Consider the following 24,727-nt stretch of genomic DNA (forward strand, 5'->3'; position numbering starts at 1 on the left):
CTTTTGTCCGTGAAACTTACGTTGGTCGGGTAGTGGGTTTTTTTCCCACACCCTTGACTGACAAAAGTTTTGCCAACAAAAGTGCTAGAGTAGACAAAGTCTTAGGCAGTAAGTTGCATCTCATTAAATACATAGCATGTTCTACTAAACAGTTTTTTAATATTAGCCTTTTTTCAAACATTTGTAAAGTTATTTTTAACAATAAATGTTTTACAAGACATCTTTTTAAACGCTGTTCTATAATAAACTTTTACTTTTAAACTTTTGTTTTACTTCTTTAAACCAGTGGGTTTTCACTGTCTTAAAAAAAAAAAAAACTCCACCAAAACCACAATACAGAAATGAGGGAGCTGTGTCTGAAACTGAATGAAAAGTAACATAAGCACAGCCATGATTGGAAAGAAGTGTTTACCCACTGAACTAGTTTGTCTTAACCAAGGATGACTAGTGTAGGCACATTAAACAGTTTCAGAAGTAAACAGTTCAGTAACCACTTAGCTGAACCATCTAACCTTGAAACATTGCAATCTTCTATCAGGATTTGAAAAGGTTTCATAGAGGATTTTTTTTTTTAAGGTAAGAAGGCACCATTATGATGATCTAGTCTGTCCATAATATAGGCCATAGGACTTCCCTTAATTACTTCCTGCTTCAAGTCCAATATCTGAAGTTAAACTAGAGCATATCTTCTGGAACAATATCCAATCTTGCTTTAAAGATGTCCAGTTATGGAGAATCCATCATAACCCTTAGTAGGTTGTTCCAGGGCGTAATCACTCTCATTGGTAAAAAATTTGCACCTTATTTCTAATCTGATTTCAATTTCCAGCTACTGGATATTGTTACACCTTAGTCTGCTAAATTGAAGAGCCTTCTATTATCTAATTTCTGTTCCCCATGTAGATACTTGTAGATGGTTATCAAGTCACCCCTTACCCTTCTCATTGGAAAAGATTTAGCTCCTTGAGTCTTTTACATTAATGCATTTTTTACAAAGACTTCATCATTCTTATGGCTTTTCTCTGAACCCTGTCCAACTTACCAACATCTTTCTTGAACTATGGACTGGACTCAGTATTCCAGTAGAGGTCACATCAATGCCAAATGGTAATTTAACCTCCCCACTCTGATTTGATATTTCCCTGTTTACACATATAAGGACTGCATTCGTCCTTTTTAGTTGAGCTCATGTTCAGCTAATTATTCAGTGACCTCAAGTCTTAATCAGTCACTGCTTCCCCAGATAGTCCCCATTTTGTAAATATGACCTACATTCTTTGTTCCTAGGTCCTAAGTCCTCTTCATTATTTACCGTTTCTCCAGTCTTTGTGTTATCTGCAAAGTTTATCAGTAATGATTCTGTTTTCTTCCAGGTCATTGATGAAAATGCTAAATAGCATTTGGGGCCAAGAATCAGTCTCTTTCAGATCCCATTAGAAACAAAATGTCATGTGGCACCAAATCAGATGTCTTACAGAAAGAAATTCATGTATATTACATCAACACTCCTATTTTTATCCACTTATCAAGACACCTGCCATCCAGAATCCAATATGAAATATGGGGTCCAAGAGCAACAATTCTAAGGCTTCAGCTACTCCTTGTAGTTTCCCAAGTAGAAGCAGAGAGAAGCTGACATTATTCTTGTCAGTTTCACTGTTGTACACATAATTCTGAACAGCAGTAATGAAATTGAGCAAGTATCATCAATTTCATTTTGCTGCTGCTTGGGAAATCTGAGTAGCAAGATGATGTTTATACATGAAGGTTTTAAAACCTTTGGAAGAATCTGACATCCTCATTGCAAAAGATTTGCAAGGAACTGAAACCTTGATGAGACCACACCCTGCTCACTAAGATGGGCTGTTACTGACCTGTATCAGAATTCCAAGCCTGAGAGAGAGAGGAGTGCAAATATGTGGCACTCCAAACAGTTGTGTAAAACATCGCATTATTCAAATATACTATATTTGCACTGAAGTGTACATTTTTTGTGATACAGTAGCATCAGAGTCACTAGAGCTGTCTGTCTATGGAGTCAGGAAGACATTGCTTCACTGAGACTTTCAAACCTGACCTGTAATCTTCACAACTGCAAACTTATTCCCTTCTTCCCACCCCCACAATAGCTTACATTCTGCAGAAATTAATTACATGCCCTTTCAATTTCCAAAAAAAAGCTTCCCATTTTCCAGTGCCAAATAGACGAGTGAATTTTTCAAGCCAGGGTTTAGTCCTTGATGCTGTACAAAGTATTTGGCACTGAGAGAGATTACTACTTTCAGCCACCCAAAGGATTTAGCAATGTTTGCACATACATACATGCTTTTTTCCTCACCTGATGGATCTGATTAAGTTTATCAAGACATTCTGTGAACTAGTAGGTGTGGGTATATTAATTCACAATATTATGAACTGCTGAGATTTATTGTGTACAGCATTCAACTCATGGTTAAAAATCTTTGAATTGGTTGCTTTGCTTTCTTAGGCAAGGTAGGGAACTCCAGAGCTCAACCCTGGAGGACATGAAGATAAATGAATGTACAGTGTTTGGCACTTCAGATATGGCAGGCTATATATATTTCCAAAGAGATGCTAAAAATATCTATTGTCATAGATAAAGTGCCATTTTTTAAAAATCATGTGATATTTGACTTTTTCATAGTATTTGTATTTCCTGTAAATTTAACTATTGTGGGCAGTAAGTGTGTGTGTTTGTTTTATTGTGGTATGCACTGTTGCATCGCTGGTCCAATTAAGAAATAACTGTACACGTATCATTGAGCAGGGAGAAAGAGGTCATTCCTCCAGTGAAAGAGTTGCATCAAAGTGGGAACTGGATAGACCAGACCTGATAAAACAAACTAGGTCATCTGTCTGTATTTCAGTTTAGAATAGTGCTAAGTTAACTAGGAGGGTGATTAAATATTTGTAGATGAATGTTATTATTTTAACCAACTAAGATAATTGCTAGATTAAAATTTTTAGGCCTAAATAAAAGCAATTAATTAAACAACAAATTATGTAAAAGATTAAATATAATCTGAAAAGCTCTCGCTAGCTTTTTAAAAAAAAAAAATTATTTGACCCTAGAACACTGGGTCAGCAGGTGAGCAAGAAATATGTGAAAATAGTTGTCTTTGTTCATATCTCATCACATGACCGTGCCACACTTGTCATTCAAGGATTATAATTTAACCTGGGCTCTGGCATGCATGCTAGTGAACCTTAATTTAATTTAGCTAGGCCTTTTCTAAATTTGCAGACTACCCGCTTTACTTTACACTCAGTATCATTTCATCAGTGAGAATATAAATTTGCCTGGTATAACAGAGATACTTTATCCTTTTTTCTTCTGTAAAATTTTCTGAGATCAGACATGGAGGAATGTCATGTTTGTTTGATTTATTTTTATATTGTTTTCTGTTGCTCCATTAATTTGTGTGTAAAATAAATAGGCTTCCAATTTACATAACTATATATACTGTAGGGAAATCTTATTAAGAATTATCAGTCTTTAACTTATGTTAAGAGTTTAAAATTAGGCACATAATCTGAGCCCCTCTGAAAAATCACACAAAAATCAAAATGGATTTAGACATGTAATTTAGGCAGCCAAGTTTTAAAAAAAGTGATATAGTGACTTCCTTCTGTATGTTTTCTCTATTACTTTTTTGTAGATTTGAGAGGGATCTGTAGAATACACTTATCTTTCAGAGAGGGTAAAGCTACTTGCTTCACCTGTATTTAAAGTTATCTGGAGGTTCTAATCCACTTACCTACCCTTGACCTTTGTGTCTTTTGCTGGGATAATCGGGGGCTAGGTCAGAAATAAACTGAGTATACAAATTTTGATATATACACCCTCGCTCATGTACAGGCAAGTTCAAAAACTTAGCTAATTGGTTCCAAAAGACTTGAGTATGGCTGTACAGAGAACTCTAATTAGAATTTAATTCCTTTCAATTCTTTATCTCAATTTTGGTGTAATATGTTGCTACTGGGGAAAACTGTAATGTCAAAAGCTTTTGTGATGGGGTTTATTAGTGTATCCAAAATATTTTTAAAATCAGAAAAATTATGCAAGCAAAAGGTTCCTTCACTAATTAACAAGATTGGTTGAGGAGCTAATGATTTTTGATGAAGCAAAAGCTGAGAAATAGCACTTTAGCCTTATAGCTTAGATAAAGTAGAATCTTTCCTTATCTATTTTTGTTGATTAATTAAAAAAAGAAAAACACATAGGGCTAAAGGATAAGATAAGATGGTACTACTGTTTTCTTCTTTATGTATAATCTTGTTGCATGTCTCTACATAAGCTGTACTGGCCACTCATCATAGTAACCAGCTGGGCCATTTCACCTGCTGGAGCCATTAAAGAGGACTCTCTCCCCCTAGATTAATCCCCTCCGACATTAGTTTTTTGCTCTGACAACTGGAGCAGGCATTCAGAATTTGCAGGTGGCCAGTGTGACACACATAATTGCCTACAATTTTAGGCAATGAATAAAAATGGTCTACATTACTTGTCAAAGGTTGTATATGCAGTGCCAAGTGAGATCTATGGGAAGCCTTTTAGGGTTTAAAGAACAGTTAATAGCAAGGCACAGTGCTTTTTTAATCATAATGCATTTGTAATATAGCACTTTGATCTTCTCCTTGTAGGAAATGGTGTTACATTAGCCACTTTTAAACATTTATGAGTGAAATTCAGTTATAGGAGAGTAAAAGTGATTATTCTTAGTCAGAACATGTTAGATTTCATTAAAAGTTTTCTGCTTGCCCCTTCCTTGTTAAAATCTGTGGGGAGTCCTATTCCTGGAGGGTTTCAAATCAGGATCTAAGCATTTAGAAGAGTCTTTTCCTTGTTTTTCCCTAAAGCAACTGCAAAACTGGGAAAAGAAGGTATACTAAATAGCAGAGCTATTTATAGCTGTTTTATAAATCTGTTTAACCTATATATCAGTAAGAGTAAATACTTTGTGCGCTAAAGAAAAATTTTGGGAATAGAATTTTGTATGTTAAATATCTAATTGTATATCACACCAGTTATAACTTTCAATAAATGCATTGTTTAAAGCATGACCATACATTATCTACAACAAAAAATAGATGACTCTAAAATGCACTACTCCTAGAAGAGCCAAGTTTGACCTTTCAGACCCAAGAGCCTTTTATTAACACCTGCCTGTAAGGAGAACCTTGCCACACGCAGCTTTCAGATTCAGAACCACAAAACTGATGAGGAAAGGCTTGAAGGGTTCAGTTTGTGTCACTTGCTGTTTGCCGTTTCCATTTCACAGATGATTAATCTTTCTGTGAAGAAAGGCCAGAGAAACAAAGCACATTGGGCTCTTCCTGTAGTTACTCCTTCTGAATGCACACTAGCTTGCTAACTAAAAGGCCTTTAGATTTCCTGCAGAGAGAGATGTTCTGAAAGTGAATGCAGCTGGTTGGAGGTCACCAGTGCAAGGCTCTTGCCATTGTGTAATGGAGGCTTTGGCAGGTTTCATTTTTTAGGGGAGGGAGAAGGTGTTGGCAAAAAAATTAATGCAGAATAAATAAGGTTTTGGATATTTGAATTAATTTCTTGAAGGGTGGATCATCAATAATAGGCTCAATTTCTTTTGCTAACAATTTAAAAATATATATTCACTCTGTTTTTTCCTCCTCCACCCATTCCCCTTTCTAAATAGCATGTTTATATTGTATGTGGTCTCACCCACTGGATGCTGAAATGTTACATCTTACTGAGTTTGAAAAGCAATCTAAAATGCCCTTGGATTTTTACATCGGTTTTATGATCTCTACTCATTTGGGGAGGGTGGCTACTAAAATACTGTGTACTTAACTTTCTAAGTATAAGTGTGTTGTATTAACATTCACCATTGCTTTTTAGTGACTTGTTTAAAATGGTAATATAATGTTTTAGCTTCTGAGATATAATTTGAAATCATTTTCTTGTCTTTTTTAAAGAGATGTTACCTAATTTTTAATTTGAGGATGTATTGTGTATTTTGGTATTTTTTTGCGTATGGAAAATAATTGTCTGGTATCCAGCTGAGTTTGTTCTTCATCTACTTTAATTACTTTGTTTCTTCTTAATCCTGCATAGGACATAATGTGTAAAATCAAAACCTGGGTAATAGATGAAAAGAAACCTGTGCGCTTCTATCATGATTGGAATGACAAAGAGGTAGGCTGTTATCCCATCTTAATATTTCTACCTGTTATTGTTTTCACTTGGTAAAAACATTTAAATACAAAAGAATCCATGAGATTTATAGGGTATTGATTGAATGTTAACTTTATCAGTAGATTTTGTTTATCGAAGTATACTGTATAGATTACTTGAAGCAGTTATTTGCCCTTTCAGAAATACAATTAATAAAAAAAGAAACCGAGTTTGAAAATGTTGTGTTACAGTAACTTCATTCTGTGTGTTAAGATTCTACCTTTATATTCTCATTTTTAGATTGATGTGTTGAACAAATACTTGTTTTTGACTTCAAAACCAATGATTTACTTGATTAACCTCTCGGAAAAAGATTACCTTCGATGTAAAAACAAATGGTGAGTTTGCTTAGTTTTAATATATAAAATTCACTCTTGTCTTTCATATTTCTCAATGGCACATACTTCACTATTCTTTAAAAGGACATAAGGATTATTCTTGTTATTTTACTTAATATAAATCGATACCTTTTATACTTACTATATCTCCATAAACATTCTGCCTGAGTGCAGTGGTGATAAAAATGCCCCTAATGAATTTACAAAACAGAAGCAAATCCTTTCTCCTCCTTCAGTTTTTACATAAACTTAACTGTGAAGAAAATAAATCCATTTCAGAAATGAACTCAATCTGGTTAGAAACCATTACTTTCCAATAAAACTGGCTTTTTAAACATTATTTAACACTGATTATTCATATAATTGCTTTTCATTTGTTATGTGCTGAAAGAATAAAACTATTTAATTTGTAATGTGACAATTTTTTTGTACTGTGGCATTAATTTAATATTGAACATTTCAACAATACACTTCCATTTACGTTTGAGTGCCAACAGTGCTTGGCATTGTTAACACTTGTGCGTAACACACAAAGGAAGACAGTTTACAATTTCCTTGTACTATTTAGGCCTACTCTCACATACTTCATGTAAGCAGTATTTTTACCTTCATACACGGTTTTTACTCAAACAAATATTCTTGTTGATGTCAAGATGACGGGTGGATAATGGTTACAGAATAAGGCTCTATATCAGACACATAGTGAACTGGATGAAGATCCAGTTCCAACATGGTGAAAATACTTCGAGTTTCCATTGTTGAAAAGCACAGTGCGTTAGCTTGTCATAAAAAATAACAGTTGAGATAGACAATTGGATTGGAGAGGAGAGACCGATTAAATATTATACTATAAGGAAGAATTAATGACAACATACTTGTTCTAAAATTTACAACAAATTTTATATAGTTTACAAATCTTTAAAACACTTTAATTGTGAGATTTTTAAGGTTTTGGGATATAAATGTATGTTTGTGAACAGAAAGATGCATTAAGTCATCTAAACAAATGAAAAGTATCTAAAGCAAAATATCTGAATCCTCCTAAAATACACCTCCTGTTTCTCCCTGTACTTCATTAAGTACTTAGATGCACATGGTTTCAATTTTCCATTAAAAATTCTCATTTCCATATGATATCAAAGAGTGAGAAGGCTTTAAACTGAAAAATAAACATTCATAGACTGGAAGCCAAAACAATAATTAATGTCAGATGGTTAACTCCAATAAATCATTAGAATAAATTTTCTGAAATTACTGCAACTAAAACGGTCTTGTTGATACTACTATAAGACTCTTGTATTTATGATAAGGAACTGAAATTAACCTCTCTGAAAGTTTATATTTTTGAAAATACAGACTTAAAATTGAAACTTGGCAGAAACTGTGATAGCTAGTCCTAAATTTCTCTGTAGTTGATCAGGAATAGAATTTTTAAAAATGTATCACCTGACAGCGCAGTAAATCTTAACTGTTCTAATTTAAGTGCAAATGTTTGAAGCTTTTGAGGCTCACTATGACGGTACAAAGTTTATTTGAAACTGGATGAGTCAGTTTCCAAAAGGGATTTTCACACCTGTATTTGGATGATTACAGGTAGAGTTCAGTGGCTCTAATTGTACAGTAAATACCATTTCCCAGACCCTAATAGTAAACAGACTACTTGTGAGATGCCAGTCTGTGATTTAGCTGTTGCCAGACATCCCCTGTTTTTTGAGACACCAGTTGTGGTGGAGATATGGTTATAGCCAAATGAAAGCAAACCTTTGTATAAATTACAATTTTTAATTTGTAAAAATCTGGACGTTTGAATTGGGAAGTCATATAATGAAATGATTTAACCTTTTTTCTGCACATCTAATGATTTAAGTTTTTTTTTTTTTTAAAATTCTAGCTCTCATGAATGTTAGTGTAATTGTAGCTGAAAGATCAAAGCCTGGGTAGCTGAGTGATGTTCCAGAAGAGAATTTACCACATAGCCATTTTCAGTACAGTTTCTGCCGCCTGCTGTTCCTATTTTCCCTCAAGCTAGCCATTGACTACCCCCTGTGCATCCCTGCTCGTAAAAAATGATTGAGGAAGTATTTGTCATGTATTTATGAGTGGGAAACATTGTGTGATAGGGAATGGCATCTACTGGAGCCAGAAAGATTGCCATTTTCCTTCACTGAAGCATTCTTATAGCTTTAAATCCACAGTTTGTGCAACATAGCTTTTGCATTAAAGTACAGAATAAATTTTTACTGAGAAGGATGCTAACGGTAGGCTTTTGTCATTTATGGCAGTGCAAACAGATGCAAATGATTAGTATATATTTTACTGTGAGATGCCTTTTAATTTGTGATTTTTGTGTGTGTATGTGTTCATGTTCTTAATCTGAGCTACATTTGGATTAGTTGCTCAACTAGCCACAAAAAAAAGTTTTTGGAATATAATTTGTAATATTATTGTAACAGAGTTAAGGTTAATGCAGGAAATCAGTAATATTTTCATAGTTTTTTCAACAACTAGAAAAGTATTTAAAGCATTAGCAAAGAGGAGGGAGATAATTTTGATTGTGGATGCAAGGGAAAACTAAAATTCACTTTATTTTAGTGGGTCACCCTTTCAAAATTAAAGATAATTTTAATTGCTAATTTAAAACACATTTAAATGTAAGTGGTAATGTTATTTTTCAATCTTAGAGAAGAAGAAAACACAGTGAAAGATGAGACTATTGTCTGTTTGAGTAGGTGTATTGACCTTTTGAAAGATGTAAAAACTGGAATGGCTTCAAGCAGCTACTTGCTGGTTTTAACAGTGTTGAATTAGTCATTCAGTTGATTTATGATTAAGACCTAGCCCTTGAAGAGAAGCTGCTATGACAGCTGTGTTAGTTGAACTTGTATTATGATCAGATGACCGTAAGGGTGAAGTTGTATAGAGGAATCCACTGAAACAATTTTTATTACATATTGCTATTCTTTAAATGAATAATTAAAGTAATCCAAAACCTTTTTAAATTCCTAATAATTTTATGGGGAGCTATAAACTTAACACTTTCTAAACATCTAGTTTTACTCAGATCAAAGGCCACTAAATACAGCATATTAATTTTCAGTTAAAACTGCCTACAAGCAGACACAGGGCATTAGAATTGTCAAACCTTCACCTAATTAAGGGTGTAAATTTCAGTCTTGGCATATTTGGTTCTTCAAGAGGTTCAGAACATATTATCCATTTACGAGATACATTGAACAAAGTAATATGCGAATGTACTTTGCTTCAATATATCTGTTGGTTTTTGATATGTTAAAATGTTTTTTTCTCCAACTTAACATTGATAAAGTGTATATATATCAAAATTGTAGAAATTGAACTTTGGACCTGAACTTCATTTTCTACCAAGTAAAATTTTCTTGTACTAATCCTTTAATGATGTTTTAAAGCATTTAATACTGTAAATTGAGAATATTTTCTAATGTTTATTTTCCTACTTCATGTAACACTTAATATTTGGGATAAACAGTTTGCAAGAATTCCTCAAAATTGATTTGTGAGTGCTAATCTTTTGTGATAAAACTCAGATTTAAAAAACTTCTAGCGTGTCCATATATATATATATGCAGGATCATAATTTCAGAACTGTATTTCAAAAATTCACTACTAAGAATTTCAGTGATCTATGAGCACTAGTTGAATAGCCATTGAAAGTCAATGGGAAATAGGTGCCTAACTCCCTTAGGCCCCTTTGACATTCCCAGGCCATTTAAAAATAGAAAAGACTTAAGAATACTTGTCATAAGCGCTCTTACATTATACCAAATTTTCCTGCATTGTCATAATATTTCATACCATGCAAGTAAGCTTTCAAGCCACTCACGCCATTCCTACCACCATCAAAAAATTTTGTTGGATAATTGCAAGGAGTCTTGTCATTGTCTTATTTGATTAGTCCTAGTTTGTGAGAAGTTAATTAGTGAAATAGCAAATTACTATTTTCATATAGCGTGTGTGTATATATATACACACAAACCAATAATAAAAATTATGTATATACTATATTATGTAAATTATATTCATATTAATAGATGTTTAAGGGCAGAAAGGGACCATTATGATGATCTAGTCTGGCCTTCTCCATATCAGGCCATATAATTTCAATAGTTTAGTCTATTTCATTATTCCATATTGTCTCAAATGTTTTGAGTCAAAAATAGAGACAAATAATTACACAGTACCAGGAGAGAAATGTGAAGCAGAGAGTGGGTGATTCAGCAAATAGGGAATAGTCTTTAACCTAGAGATCTACAGTTCAAATTCAGCCTAGGTCAGTAGGAAAAGAAAGTTATTATCTGATGGTTGTTTAAGAATTGGTGAATCTCAGTCTAGTTCCCATTTAAACCCTGTTCTGAAGTCAGAATTATTAGTTTTATAATGGGCTTGTCTAGAGCGCTTATTACTATAGTATATGAGTGCTTCACATATGTCCGTTAATTTATCTTCACAATGTCCCTATGAGAGGATTGGTATATATATGAGGGGGGTGATATTACCCTCGTTTTACAAATGGAGGACTAAGGCACAGAGATCGAGGTTGAAAGTATCTGCTAATTTTGAGTGCCCAATTTGAGACATCAAAGGCCTGATTTTGCAAAGTGCTTAGCTTTGCATATCACTTCATATGTTAAAAGCACAACTCCCATTGAATTCAGTTGCAGTTGTGAGTGCTCAGCACTTCTATAAATTAGAATCAAGAGTCTCAACTTGGGCACCTGGAAAATGAGTCCATAGTTAGGCCTGGTCTACGCTACACAGTTAGGTCACTGTAAGGCAGTTTATGTTGACCTAATTATGTCAGTATCTGCACTCTACAGCCTTGCTCTTGCCAATGTAAGTGCCCTACTATTCTGATGTAATAATTCCATCTTCATGAGAGGCATAGGGCTTCTGTCGGTATAGTTAGGGCGACACAGTGTCTATGTAGATGCTGCATTACTAACATCGGTTGTTGGCTGTCTTGTCAGGAGCCATGAAATTGACAAGAAATCCAGGCAGCTAGAGCCTGGCTTCCCCGCTCCCCATCCCGGCTTTCCTGGAGAGCTGGATGGCTGGACCCCACTCCCGGCTGGGAGCTGGGGCGAGAACCCCGGGGGGCTGGACCCCCGCTCCTAACAGAGAACGTTGGCTGTCTTGTCAGTTTCACAGCTGCAGCCATGAACAGGTGGGGAATGAGGAAGTGAGATGCCCCAGGTGGCTTCTCCCACTCCCAGCAGGGAATGGGGAGGGCACAGCCCACTGGGAGCCTATGGGGCTGCCGGGCTCCCAGCAGGGAGCTGAGAGACCGGGCTCTCAGCTCCCCACAGAGCCCATCTTAGGTCGGGGGAAGTGCTCCTGGTGAGGACATGCACCACGGCAGTAATTACTTCGGTGGCTGTAAGTCAACCTAATACAAGTCGTCTTAAGTTTCTAGTGTAGATGTGGTTTAGATGACTAGCCTAGCATCATCTAGGAACTCTGTGGCAGAAGCAGAGATAAAATCCAGTTTTCCAGAGCAGCATTTACCTGTCTTAACTATGGGACTGTCCTTCCTTAAATCCCATGTCTCATTTGCTACATATCTTCCAGCTGCTCCTGAGGCAGGGGTTCCACACACGGTCTCCTTTATTACACAGCCCTGATTCATCCCCAGAGCAAATCAATCTTGCATACTGAACAAGGCAGTGGCCCCATGATAAGAATAATTAAATAATTAAAAGTAATTCAAGTCTGTATCAAATGTATACACACAAGAAGGCCACGTTAAGCTTGTGTCTGTGCATTGTCCAGAGACATCCAGGAGGATGCCTCTTAGTACGATATTGTCTGGCTCAGGAATGGAGAAGCACAGAAGCATGGAGAAGGTCCCTTCTTGGCCTTCCCATGACAGCAGGAGACACTCGTAAGCATAATGGCAGATCTCCCTCTATGTCCACCTCTAAGAAGAAGAATCCTTCCCTGCTCCATCAGAGTTGATCATGTTGTTATAGCCATATCTCAAGGACTCAGTCCCCTAAGCCTCACGGTTGTCCAGAAGGTGCATAATACTAAGACTACCTTGGTACCAGCCTCCATGTTGTCGGTGGCACTGACTTTGGTACTGAGCCACAGTAAACACGAGGCATTGGGAACCATTGGTTCTGGATAAGGACTGTTGGTGGGAACCCACATGCATTATTGGTACTGCCTCAGTCCTGCAAGGAATCACTGATAACTAAGAACCTCCCCACAGTTGCTTCGGTGGTACAGGTAGACAAAATTCCATATCCCCCAAAAGGTGTAGAGATGTACATTGTTCCAGAGGAGCCGCAAACTACTATTGATGCCACCTCCACCTATTTTGGTGTCGTCCTGACACAATTTTCCCACAATTGAAGGGTGACAACAATGGCCAGTTGAGTGCTGGATATCATCCATTCCAGCTATACTGTCAAGTTAATCTCCTCACTCCCTTCAAAACCCCCTTCCCTGTCCCTTTTCAGGGACTGCTTGCACAAGGAGATCCTCCTGCAAGAAATAGAATCTCTTCTTCTGGGTGCAGTAGAATGAGTACCACCACAATGTTAGGGAAAATAATTTTATTCAAAATATTTCCTGATTCCCAAGAAAAAGGAGGATGGAAACTCATTCTTGATCTCTGCTGGATCAATGTATTTATTCACAAACGGAAATTCCACTTGGTTACACTGGACAGAGACAGTTTGTGCACAGCTCTCAACATGAAAGATGCATAATTCCATGTGGATGTCCATCCTTTTCACAGAAGGTTTCTCAAGTTCCTGGCAGGTCCCAACCACTAATAATACAGGATGCTTCTGTTCGGCACTCAGAGTATTTACAAAGGCATTCACAGTGGTAGCAGCAGAGACCTGTCATAATGGCTGTCTTCTCATACCTAATAGACTTGCTCCTGACAGGCAGGTTGTGACATTCCCCCGGGTACAAGCTGGACTGTTGGACAGCTATGTCCCCTCAACTCTCCAATTGGGGTGCCTTTTACACTGCTTAGCTGTGAGAACAACCACTTCTGGTATATTTGCATGCAGTCTCTAGGATGCAGAATCGCTCCCAGCTGAATCATGAGTGCTTCTAGCCATCCACTCCTGAATTATATTCCAGTGATGCCTGCAAATTTCCAGTCCCAGATTTGTCGCTAGAAATGTGCGTCTTGTATTGCCTACCTCTTTCCTTTTGTGCAGTACAAGTTCATAGAAGATAGTCATTTCATTAATAGAAGATGGTATGCACAAACCATGTTATCTAAAATAGAGGTTCCAGATACTTAAATTTTATCTCAACCAGTGTGTGTTTGGATTGATCTGTCTGTAGTTAATAAACTTGTTTTATTGTTTTAAGTGATTACAAGTAATGGGGACATAAAAGTCAGAATTGGTTACAAAGAAATAAAAAGTGAAACACAAACTGATACCTAACTTAATAAGCTTAATGAATTCCAAGCAAGGGCTTTTTTTTTTTTCACCACATGCTTTTACTAGCTGAACTCTTTCAGTCAGGATCACCACCCCGCCCAGTTCACTGATGCTTCCTTTGTCTTTCAAAGGAAGTTGTTGATGCCATGACTAAAGATGAGGGGAGAGATGAGGGGATTTGTCCTCTGTTCTTCCTTCTTACAGCCCTTCTCTTCTTTGAGAATCCTCTCCAGCTTGGGTTCAGGCAACAGCAAGACTGTCTGCCAAGATGTACATTTCTTGCTCAAACCCTTCTTCCTGCCAAAGAATGGCCACTCAACCTGGTAATAGTCCACTTGATTATGTTGACACCTAGCTGAGGTGCTGGTTAGCCTTTTGTCTATGAGGAACTGGCTTGGGCTGCTTTTGTAAACTTGGAGCACGTCTCAGGAATGTCATAAAGAAAAATCTTATAACTTTACGTAAAATGTTGCTACACATTTTTACCGGGACAATAATGTTCAGTATTTGGAGTTTTCAAACCTCACAAGGCATGCTTTGTACAAAATTCATCATAGTCTTTTAAAAGTGGTGAACATAAGGTTACAGGCTGTGGCACAGGTGCTAACTAGAAGTTCTGACATCAACATAATTGCTGCTCTATCTCCTATGGAATGTGTGTGTAAACAGACCGGTCTAACCCGAATCCAATGTAAGCTATGGAATTCATAGGCATGACTCTAGACTCAGGGCAAGAGCTTACCTCACTGTGGACAGTTTCCAATTCACGAGCAACCTAATCAGACAGGTAATGCTCTCCTCATAGATCAGTACAGGTATACCTCATATTTTTGGGTCACTTGGTGGTGTCCTTATGTGACATTTGCAAGGCTCCACCTCCATTGCCTTCAGGGTTGGCTTGAACAGTGTATATGCTTTGATAACACAGCATGAACATTATGGTAGCTATCTCCCCCTCCCTTCAAGGTTACGGGCTCACTGATGTGGTGGAAAGACCCCGAGAATGTACATGTGGGAGTTCCCTTCCTCCCTCCCACCCCTGAGAAAACCCTAGTTAGAGATGCCTTGCTTCTGGGCTGGGAAGCCCACATGGATGAATCCACAGTGCAAGGCATCTGGATGCCTCGAGACTAGAATGCATATATAAATCTCTTAAAGAGAGCAGCCTGGGAAGCCATAAAGTGTTCTTCCCACTCATATGATCCCAATATAGCCTCCTAATTTCAGACAACATAATGACTATGCTCTATGTCAAGAACAGAGAGGAGTGAAATCTATCCCCTTTGTGTTGAAGTAGTCAACTTATGGAATGATGCATCCGACATTGTTACCTTGTCAGCAGAATACCTCCCAGGTGTTCACAGTTCACTGGGGGATGACCTCACAGGCATTTCACCACTGACCATGAATGGGAACTACACAATACCATACTAACCAGAGCTTCGCTCAGTGAGGAACCCCTACGTAGGACCTTTTTGCATCCCACAAGAACAGGAAATGCAACACATTCTGCTCCACTGGTGCTCAGGAACACAGATCCAAAGGCAATGTCCTCTTGCTTTTGTGGACTCAAGAAGTGCCTTTCTTCCCATCCCACTATTACCTCAAGCCCTCTGAAAGATCTGACAGGGCAGAACACTAGTCATTCTCATCGCCCTAGAGACCCAGGTAGTTCTGGTTTCCTGTTCTTCTGAAAATGTCAGCCCGTCCACCCATCACCATCCAAACCTTCCTGGAACTTTTGACCCAAGACAATGTCAACATCCTAATCCAGAATTTCTTCATTTTATGATATGGTATTTGGATGGGCATCAGACCTAGAACCATCATGCTCGGAAGCAGTTGAAGAAATTCTTAATAGCAGAAAAGATTCCACCAGAAAGTATTATTTATCCAAGTAGAAATGATTCTGGGCCCAGTAACACCATCTCTCCCAAGACATAGCTAACATTCACTCTTGTTCTGGATTATTGCTCAATCTTAAGGCTGCAGGTTTCTATTAGTTCCCTATATGTTTACCTGGTGGTGATGGGTGCATGCCACCCACCTATTGATGACCATTGTGTCTTCACTCACCCAGTGATGACCTGGTTTCTGAAGGGTTTGATTAGAACCTTCCCACCAGTAACAAAACCAGCTCCACAATGGGATCTTAACTTCTGCTCTTTGATGTTAACTAGGCTACCATTCAAACCGATGGCTTACAAGCTCAGTGTCTCGTTTGTCACTTATATGATGATTTTGGTTACCATCACTTCACCCACAGGGTTGGTGAACTTGGCGCTTCTATGGCCCATTCACCATATACAGTATTCCACAAGGACAGAGCCTTGCTCAGACTTCACTCTGAATTCACTGTAAAGTTGATTTGGGATTGTCTCATAAACCAGACAATACATTTACTGTCTTTCCCAAAGCTTCATGTCACCAGTGAAAGAGACCTCATTACCTTGACATAAGGCTTTTACTTGGAAAGAACAATATCTATTAGAAAAACACCTAGATTGTGGCTATAGGAAAATGAATGCTTTATTCTCTGACTCTAAGCGGATTGCTGGCTGCGTTCTACTTTTAGTTGGCACATCTCCATCCCACACAAGAAGTGAGGATTTATTCCACTAGAGCACAAGTGGCTTCAGTAGCATTTTGTCGAGGAGTGCTCCTACTTGGCATTTGCAGAGCAGCTGTGTGAAATTCTGTTCATACGTTCACAAAGCTTTATGCCTTAGTTCAAGCCTCCACAGCTGATGCATCCTTTGGAGCAGCAGTCCTACATCCATAATGCCTGCAACCTCGCACTTGTCTGTCTCCTCTCTGAGTACTGCTTGTCAGTCACCCACAGTGGAATATACATAGCGACCAGCACTCAAAGAAAAGAAAGAACTTGAGTTACAATAAAGTGAGTTCTTTGATGTGTTGTCCCTGTCTGTAGTTCACTACCCAACCTCCTTCCCCTCTGCTTGAGATCCTTCCTGGTGTTCACAGTCCACACCCCATTATATCCTTTGCAGACATGAGGCGTGCAAGGCACAGATCAATGGAGACAGCTTACAAGGCGGCTGCGGAAGAAGACTGACTGACTGTCTATGCCTCATAGTTGGTCCCAAAAAAGGGGACACCCTCTTTAAATGTGCTCCAGTACCAAGTCAAGGTCTGGTCATAAACATCAGTATTCACCAGTACTGTCTGAGGCGGAGCCATTGTGCCTTCATCTTCATTTTATGGGCTTCAAGCAGAGAGTGGGATGCAGCTGCTGTGCCAATAGCTGGCAAAACCAACAGCTTGTTAGCTGCCTCAGTGAGCAGCAGCTGATTCAGTAAATACCTCAAGGAGGGCCAAAGAATATTAACAAGTAGAGCTGGCCTTCATTTTCTTTCTTATCTATCCCTTTCCTAATGATTCTCCACATTGTTAGCTTTTTTTTTTTAAACTGCTGCTGTACATTGAGTAGATGTTTTCAGAGAACTATCCACAATGACTCTTTCTTGAATGGTTACAGCTAATTTAGATCCCATTATTTCATATGTGTAGTTGGGATTATGTTTTCCAATGTGCATTACTTTGCATTTATCAACATTGAATTTCATCTGCCATTTTGTTGACCAGTTTTGTGAGATCCCTTTGTAACTCTTCACAGTCTGCTTTGGACTTAACAATCTTGAGTAGTTTTGTATCATTGGCAAATTTTGCCACCTCAGTGTTTGACCCCCTTTTCCACATCATTTATGAATATATTGAACAGTACTGGTCCCAGTATAGACCCCTGGAGGACACCACTATTTACCTTTCTCCATTCTGAAAACTGACTATTTATTCCTACCCTTTGTTTCCTATCTTTCAACCAGTTACTGATCCATGAGAGGACCTTCACTCTTATTCCATGATTGCTTACTTTGCTTAAGAGCCCTTGGTGAGGGACTTTGTCAAAGGCTTTCTGAAAGTACACTACCCACTGGTTCACCCTTGTCCACAGACTTGTTGACCCCCTCAAAGAATTCTGCTAGTTTGGTGAGGCATGATTTCCCTTTACAAATACCATGTTGACTCTTCCCCAACATAATCATGTCCGTCTGTGTCTGATAATTCTGTTCTTTTATTATTGTTTCAGCCAGTTTGCCCACTACTGAAGTTAGGCTTACTGGCCTGTAATTGCTGGGAATGCGTCTAGAGCCTCTTTAAAAAAAAATTGGTTTCACATTAGCTGTCTTCCAGTAATCTGGTACAGAAGCTGATTTAAATGATTGGTTACGTACCACAGTTAGTAGTTCTGCAATTTCACATTTGAGTTCATTCAGAACTCTTAGTTGAATACCTTCTGGTCCTGGTGACTTATTACTGTTTAGTTTATCAATTTGTTCCAGATCCACCTCTAATGACACCTCAATCTGGGACAGTTCCTCAGATTCGTCACTTAACCCTCGGTGCAAAGTGCGCCATCTGGCACCACTCACCGTCTCTGACACCAAGGAGGTGGCACAAGGAACAGTGTGTGTAAAGGGCTCTTGCCAGTGCTGAAAAGAGACTCAAGGGAAACAGGTGATGTGTTGAGACCCATGCTGGGCCACTCGTCCTCTTCAGAACCACAGTTGGCTCCAGCGTCCCCACCAAGGACACTAAGCCTTATTCGGGATCCACCGCCGACTCCTGGGAGTGGTCGTGGTCCCTCGTCCCTGCTGGCCCTTGGACACAGGAGGCCTCCAAGGCAGCAAAGGACTTATTGTCCCTCCCAGTGCCACACACTTTCCATGGCCCTATCCTAGCATGGGATAGGGGGCTCAGATCGGACAATTCGGCAGCAGCGGTAGCGGCACCCTCCAGGAAGAAGCCCTGCATTGCCCCACCACAACAGTCACCGGTCTGACATCGGTCTCCAGCCCCCGGCACAACTTGGTCTCAGGGTGAAGTCTTCATTGGACTCAGAGGTGGAGTTGGTAGTGCTGCAGAAGAGGCACCAGGTACCGGCCTACCTGCAGCCTCAGCTTGGCCACTGGCCTGGCCTATGCAGTGGCAATATTGGAACCCTGGGTGTTGTCACCTGTACTGGAACCCTCGTGACACCGATCGTGTTTGGCGTCAGAGAGGCAGATCGCAATGCTTTCCCACCGAGCATGGGAACCCAGTTATGGGTCTGACCTACGGATACAACTGAAGGAAAAATCTCAGGTAATTGTGCAAAGGGGCGTGCGCACACCTAGCATGGAATCGACATGAGCAACACATCTCATTTATACAAGGTTAGTAACTTTTTTCTGCTCAACACCATCCAACAGAAAGCAAAACCGACTGGATCTTCTAAGTCACAAGAGCTACTCCTTGGCCTTGTTGCAGTTCAGAGTACCTAATTACCAAGCCCTCATGGCAAAATACAATTTTACAAACTATTCCAAGATTTCCTCTTATTGCCACAGGATCAGAGGGAACAAGCCTAACAGAAGGCGAGACAATCACCAGTATACTTCTCCAGGCCTCACTGGATGCCACCAACACAGCTGCACGTTCTATGGCTAATAGTCATACCTTGAAGTGAAGTAGTGAGAGGTTTGGGTGGGTGATGGATCCTGACTTCCACCAGTCTCCATATCTCCACGCATGCCTCACACAGGCATTTCCTACATTTTTTGATGGGCAGAGACCACTACCAATATCGCGTCCTACCTTTCAGCCTCTCCACAGCCCCAGAAGTTCTTTCAGCTGATGCAGCCCATCTTTGCCAGATGGGAGTAATTGTTTATTCCTACCTGGATGATTGGCTCCTGAAAGGTCTCTCATTTCTCAAGGCACAGACAACAGCCAGCTCAGTCCTATCTTTGTTCCACTCATTGGGCCTCTGCCTCAATGCAGAAAAGTCTTTTTTCACCCACTTAAGTAGACTTCATCAGGTCCACTCTGGACTCCACCACCAGCAGAGCATACTTACTCCAGGACAGATTTGTCACTATGTCCTGCCTTGACTCAAAAATACATCATAGCCAACAAACCACAGCAAAAGCTTACCTGCAACTTCTGGGCCATATGACAACTGTATACATTTGTGACACCCTTAGCAAGACTAGGTCTCAATATTTTCAAGTCTGTCTGATAATTGTCTGTATCCCCAAGCACAATTTATCCAAGTGGGTTATCTGTATCTTGGACCGTCCTCAATTCTCTAAATTGGTGTAAGATTCACAAAAGGTGTGCATGGGAGTTCTGTTCTTGCACCCTCCTCAGGCTGGAGTGCAGGCTTCCAAAACCTCACAGCTCAAGGGAAATGGACCCCAGAGGAGGTAATCTTTCTTATAAATATATTAGAATTTAAGAGTGGCTTGTTATATGCTTGCCAGCACTTTTTTTATATCAGTCCTCAAGGAGGAGCAAAATCCCAGTTTTTATGCACCGAATCTGTAAAACTGTAGAACCAGTGCATATTACATGGCATACAGATATCAGCAGCGTATCTGCCAGGACGATAGTAGTGGCCGACTCCCTCAGCAGGCATTTCAGCATTGACCACAATTTGGAGCTGAACAACAAGATACAGAGATGTCTTACCTGGGGTCATCCATAGATAGATCTCTGCAACAGCATTCCATGTGAAGGAGATAACCTAGTCCAGGGGTCTCAAACACGTGGCCTGTGGGCCGCATGCAGCCCGCAAAGTTATTTGGTGTGGCCCGCCAAGCTCCCCTCACCTGCTGCCCCCCTCCCCCAACATGCCACGTCCCTGTTCCTTTGCTACCTCCAGGTGCTTACCGCTGCCAACAGTTATTTGGCAGCGCTTAGCACTTTCTAGGAGGGAGGGGGGAGGAGTGGGGAGCCATGCACTCAGGGAGGAGGCGGAGAAGAGGCAGGGCTTGGGCAAGGATTTGGGGAAAGGGGTTGGAATAGGAGCAGGGAGGGAGGTGGAGTTGGAAGAGGCGGGGCAGGGGTGGGGCCTCATGGAAAGGGTGACGGGTGGGGGCTTTTGTACCTTTATATGAAAAGGTGTCAGTGATGCAGCCCTCGGGTCAATGTACTAATCCTCATGTGGCCCTTGTGGTGATTTGAGTTTTAGATCCCTGCCCTAGGCATTGGCCTCTTGTATTGGTATTTATTTATTCATTGACTCATTTACAGCCCAAGGTCTTGACCAGATTGAAACAAGAAAGATTAGTAGCCATCCTCATAGCACCATCATTGCCAAGACAGGTGTGGTTCCCAAACAGATTCATATGCCTCACACCTCTCCACCTTCTCCTGATAGTGAATGTCTTAATCTGGAAGTCACGATCCATCACCCACCCAAACCTCTCACTACTTCACTTCAAGGTATGACTATTAGATGGCTCTCTGGTATAGAACAAGACTGTTCCCTAGAGGTACAAACAGTACTGCTTCATAGCAGAAAACCCACAGCAAGAAACACTTACCTGCAGAAGGGTAAACACTCCTGGCCTTTGTGCAGTCACTGATCTGTACTGCCTCTTAAGTCTTGTATAATGCACATTCTGGATTACTTGCTCAATTTGAAAATCACTGGCTTATTGGTGAGTTCCATTAAATTTCATCTAGCTGCCATCACAGCTTTTCTCACCTATTTCCCCATTTCAGGGGTTTCAGACTTCACCCACTCTGCTAAAGCAGCAATAGGTTAAAGTGCACTGTGGACCTTTTAGTGCGTGGTAGCAGGATCCCCACAGCCAGTTAGTGCACAGCAGTCTAATGCACTGTAGATTAATACCCTGGATTGTGAGGTACTAAGTCTCCGTGTGAACAAGCCCTAAGAATCCTCTGTGACAATATCTTCAAAGGGTCAAAATTATCGATCAGTAATTTTCCCTTCTTTAAAAATACTATTCCCATTTTTGAAGTTAAGGTTGCAGTGCATGATCCATGTTGTATAACAGCCGTGGGAATGGTAAGGTATTTTATTTTCTGTGGGGACATGTCACTAGACCAAGGTGATACTAATACTTTGCCAGTGGGTTTCACAGTTTTTTGTAAGACAGCAAAGGAATGTAGACATTCAGAAATAATGGGGTCAATTCCAGGTTCTTTAGGGGAGTGTGGTCTAGGGATTACAGCCCATTCTGTCTCCCCAGCCTCTCCCTGTCCCCTTCTGCTCTTATCCACCTCACCACCTGCCATCTCCCAGCTCTTGCTCATCTCCCCCACCCGCCCGCCATCTACCCCCTCTGCTCCTGACCATGACATGCATTTCCCCTTAGGCTCCTTATCCCTCATACCTCAGCCTTGCAATGCTTCCACTCTTTCTCCCTGCCCCGATTTTCACCCTCTGAATTTGAGTCAGGTTGCGCCCTCCTCCTCCATACTGCTTGAGTGTCATAAAGGGAAGACTGAGCATACAGGAGAGGCAGCCACCCTTCTATCAATCCAGGTGCCTGGTGCCACAGGAGAGAGGAGCCACCATTGCTGAAAAAATTCACCTGGGGAATACAACCAGTATTGACACCCCAATTTGTTTAATCTCTGCACAGGTTAAAAACTGAAAACTGGGTTATAAAATGGAACGTGTTGGGAGTTGGGCAGCCTTAACTATAGACAGTGTTACCTGTGCCCCTGTAATTACTGAGGTGCTGGTCACAACTCCCTAATTTAGGTTGTGCTGAGTTATCTTAACTCAAGTATTCAGTCTCTATTATAAAGAATGAAGTGAAATTTCCCAAATTTATGCCACCTAATCTGTGAATAAAATTTGAATGTTCTGATGATATTCATTAATCTGTTAAATCTGAATTAAGATTAATAAAAATGTTCCCATTAATAAATTAGTCTCCTTGAGTCTCATTTTGATACCTATTTAAAATTTTTAAATTGGACTGTTTGAAAACAAACTCCATAATAGTTCCCCACTGAACTTAATACTCACTCTTAGATATAGGCCACTTTTCAAATTTTAAACGTGTTTTTCTAAAACATTATTTACCTGGTTTCTTCATAACAAAACTTTTGTCAGCAGAGACTGGTGAAAAGGATATTCTTCAAAGGAATTTACCTTTTTCAAAATAGCTACCACCTCAAATAAGATGGGCACCACTTCTTGGCAGCCTACAGGTGAAAGTGCAGGCTGTCGTTAAAAAAGATGGCCACTACCTTCCACTGTTGCCCACTGGACTATAGCCAGGCTTCCCTTAGTTAGTCATTTATAGCAAGAATGCTTTGTTAAAATTTGCTTTCTACACACTTGTGTCAGTAAACTGCATCACTGAAATGTTGTGGAAAGTGAACATGATTACAGATTAAAGTGAATTCATTCATCCATTGAATATTTTTTACATTTATTCATCCTGCTGTAGAGCTTTAGTTCCTCTTTACAGTACCAAACTTCCATAATTAATTGTTTTGGGAGGGTGTAGCTAGGTGAGATACGTAGTTGGCTAGGATCTTTGTAGGGGCAGAGCTAGGATTATGCTATCTGGCTTTTGGTAATGCAGTATTTGTGGTGGTGACAAGTTGCATGCCTTTAGAAGAGTAAATGTCACATTTGTTCATTTCCTTGGTTTTTTTAGTTTTGTCATGTATGTTATATGTGCAGCAACCTTAACAGTTGTGCAATTTTTGGTATATGCAATTTGTATGTGTAAATGAAGGAGAAAATGGATCCAAAAGGCAAAAAAAGGGCCTGTTTTAATCAGGATCACCCTATGGGAGTCCAGTTTTCTTAATCTCCTTAGAACATTCAGGGCTGCACCTACACTCTGGTTATCAGTATGTAGTTGATGCACTTTGAGACACCCATGTCCCAGGGTAGACACATCAGTAATCAATACAACTCTTTGCTACAGTAGAACCTCAGAGTTACTAACACCTCCGGAATGGATGTTGATTGTAACTCTGAACAAAACATTATGGTTGTTCTTTCAAAAGTTTACAGCTGCACATTGACTTAATACAGCTTTGAAACTTAACTATGCAGAAGAAAAAAGCTGCTTTTAGCCATCTTAATTTAAATGAAACAAGCACAGAAACAGTTTCCTTAACTTGTCAAATCTTTTTTTATAACTTTCCCTTTATTTTTAGTACACCTCTACCTCGATACAATGCTGTCCTCGGGAGTCAAAAAATCTTACCGTGTTATAGGTGAAACCGCGTTATGTTGAACTTGCTTTGATCCACCTGAATGCGAAGCCCCTCCCCCCTGAGCACTGTTTTACCGCGTTATATCCGAATTCATGTTACATTGGGTCACGTTATATCGAGGTAGAGGTGTAGTTTATGTTTAACGCAGCTTTTGTACGTGTGTCTGGTGCTGCCTGATTGTGTACATCCAGTTCTAAATGAGGTGTGTGGTTGACTGGTCAGTTTGTAACTTTGGTGTGCCGAACTCTGAGGTTCTACTGTAATTAATTAGAAAGACCAATCCTGGTTTGGTAGTTTTCCTTATCTGAAGAAGCTCTGGTATTGTTAACCATTGTGACATGACGAGATGTGTGCATTGCTTCCATTGAGTCTTGTACTAGCACTGCTAGCACTACTGCTGTGATGTCAGTGATCTAAACATTGTTCAGATTAGCGAGTAACTTTTCCTTTATAACCACGGAGTCCACATTGGCATTCCTGATTTGCAGAAAATTGAATTTCAGTACATGTAAATTTCTGCTAATTAAAGAAGATCATTTTGAACACATCTTGATGCATTTCTTGCGACCAAATATTCAACTGTTCTGTTAATCCCATTGAGTTCTGTTGTTTAAAGTTAAATAGTTTTTATGTACAGTACTTTTTCTCAT

General features: G+C 39.5%; 1 protein-coding gene across 4 annotated transcripts in view; it reads left to right on the forward strand.

Moving 5' to 3' along the window:
- Positions 1-24,727, forward strand: part of OLA1 (Obg like ATPase 1) — a 172,719-nt gene that overhangs the window by 111,516 nt on the left and 36,476 nt on the right. For all 4 annotated transcript variants that reach the window (XM_039494385.1, XM_039494384.1, XM_039494386.1 and 1 more), the window contains 2 exons: positions 6,116-6,196; positions 6,476-6,573. In XM_039494385.1, the coding sequence (XP_039350319.1) occupies positions 6,116-6,196; positions 6,476-6,573 (179 nt within the window). The remainder of the gene's footprint in view (positions 1-6,115; positions 6,197-6,475; positions 6,574-24,727) is intronic.

Source organism: Mauremys reevesii, linkage group 11 (assembly GCF_016161935.1).
Source record: "Mauremys reevesii isolate NIE-2019 linkage group 11, ASM1616193v1, whole genome shotgun sequence".
NCBI classification, from domain to species: Eukaryota; Metazoa; Chordata; order Testudines; family Geoemydidae; genus Mauremys; species Mauremys reevesii.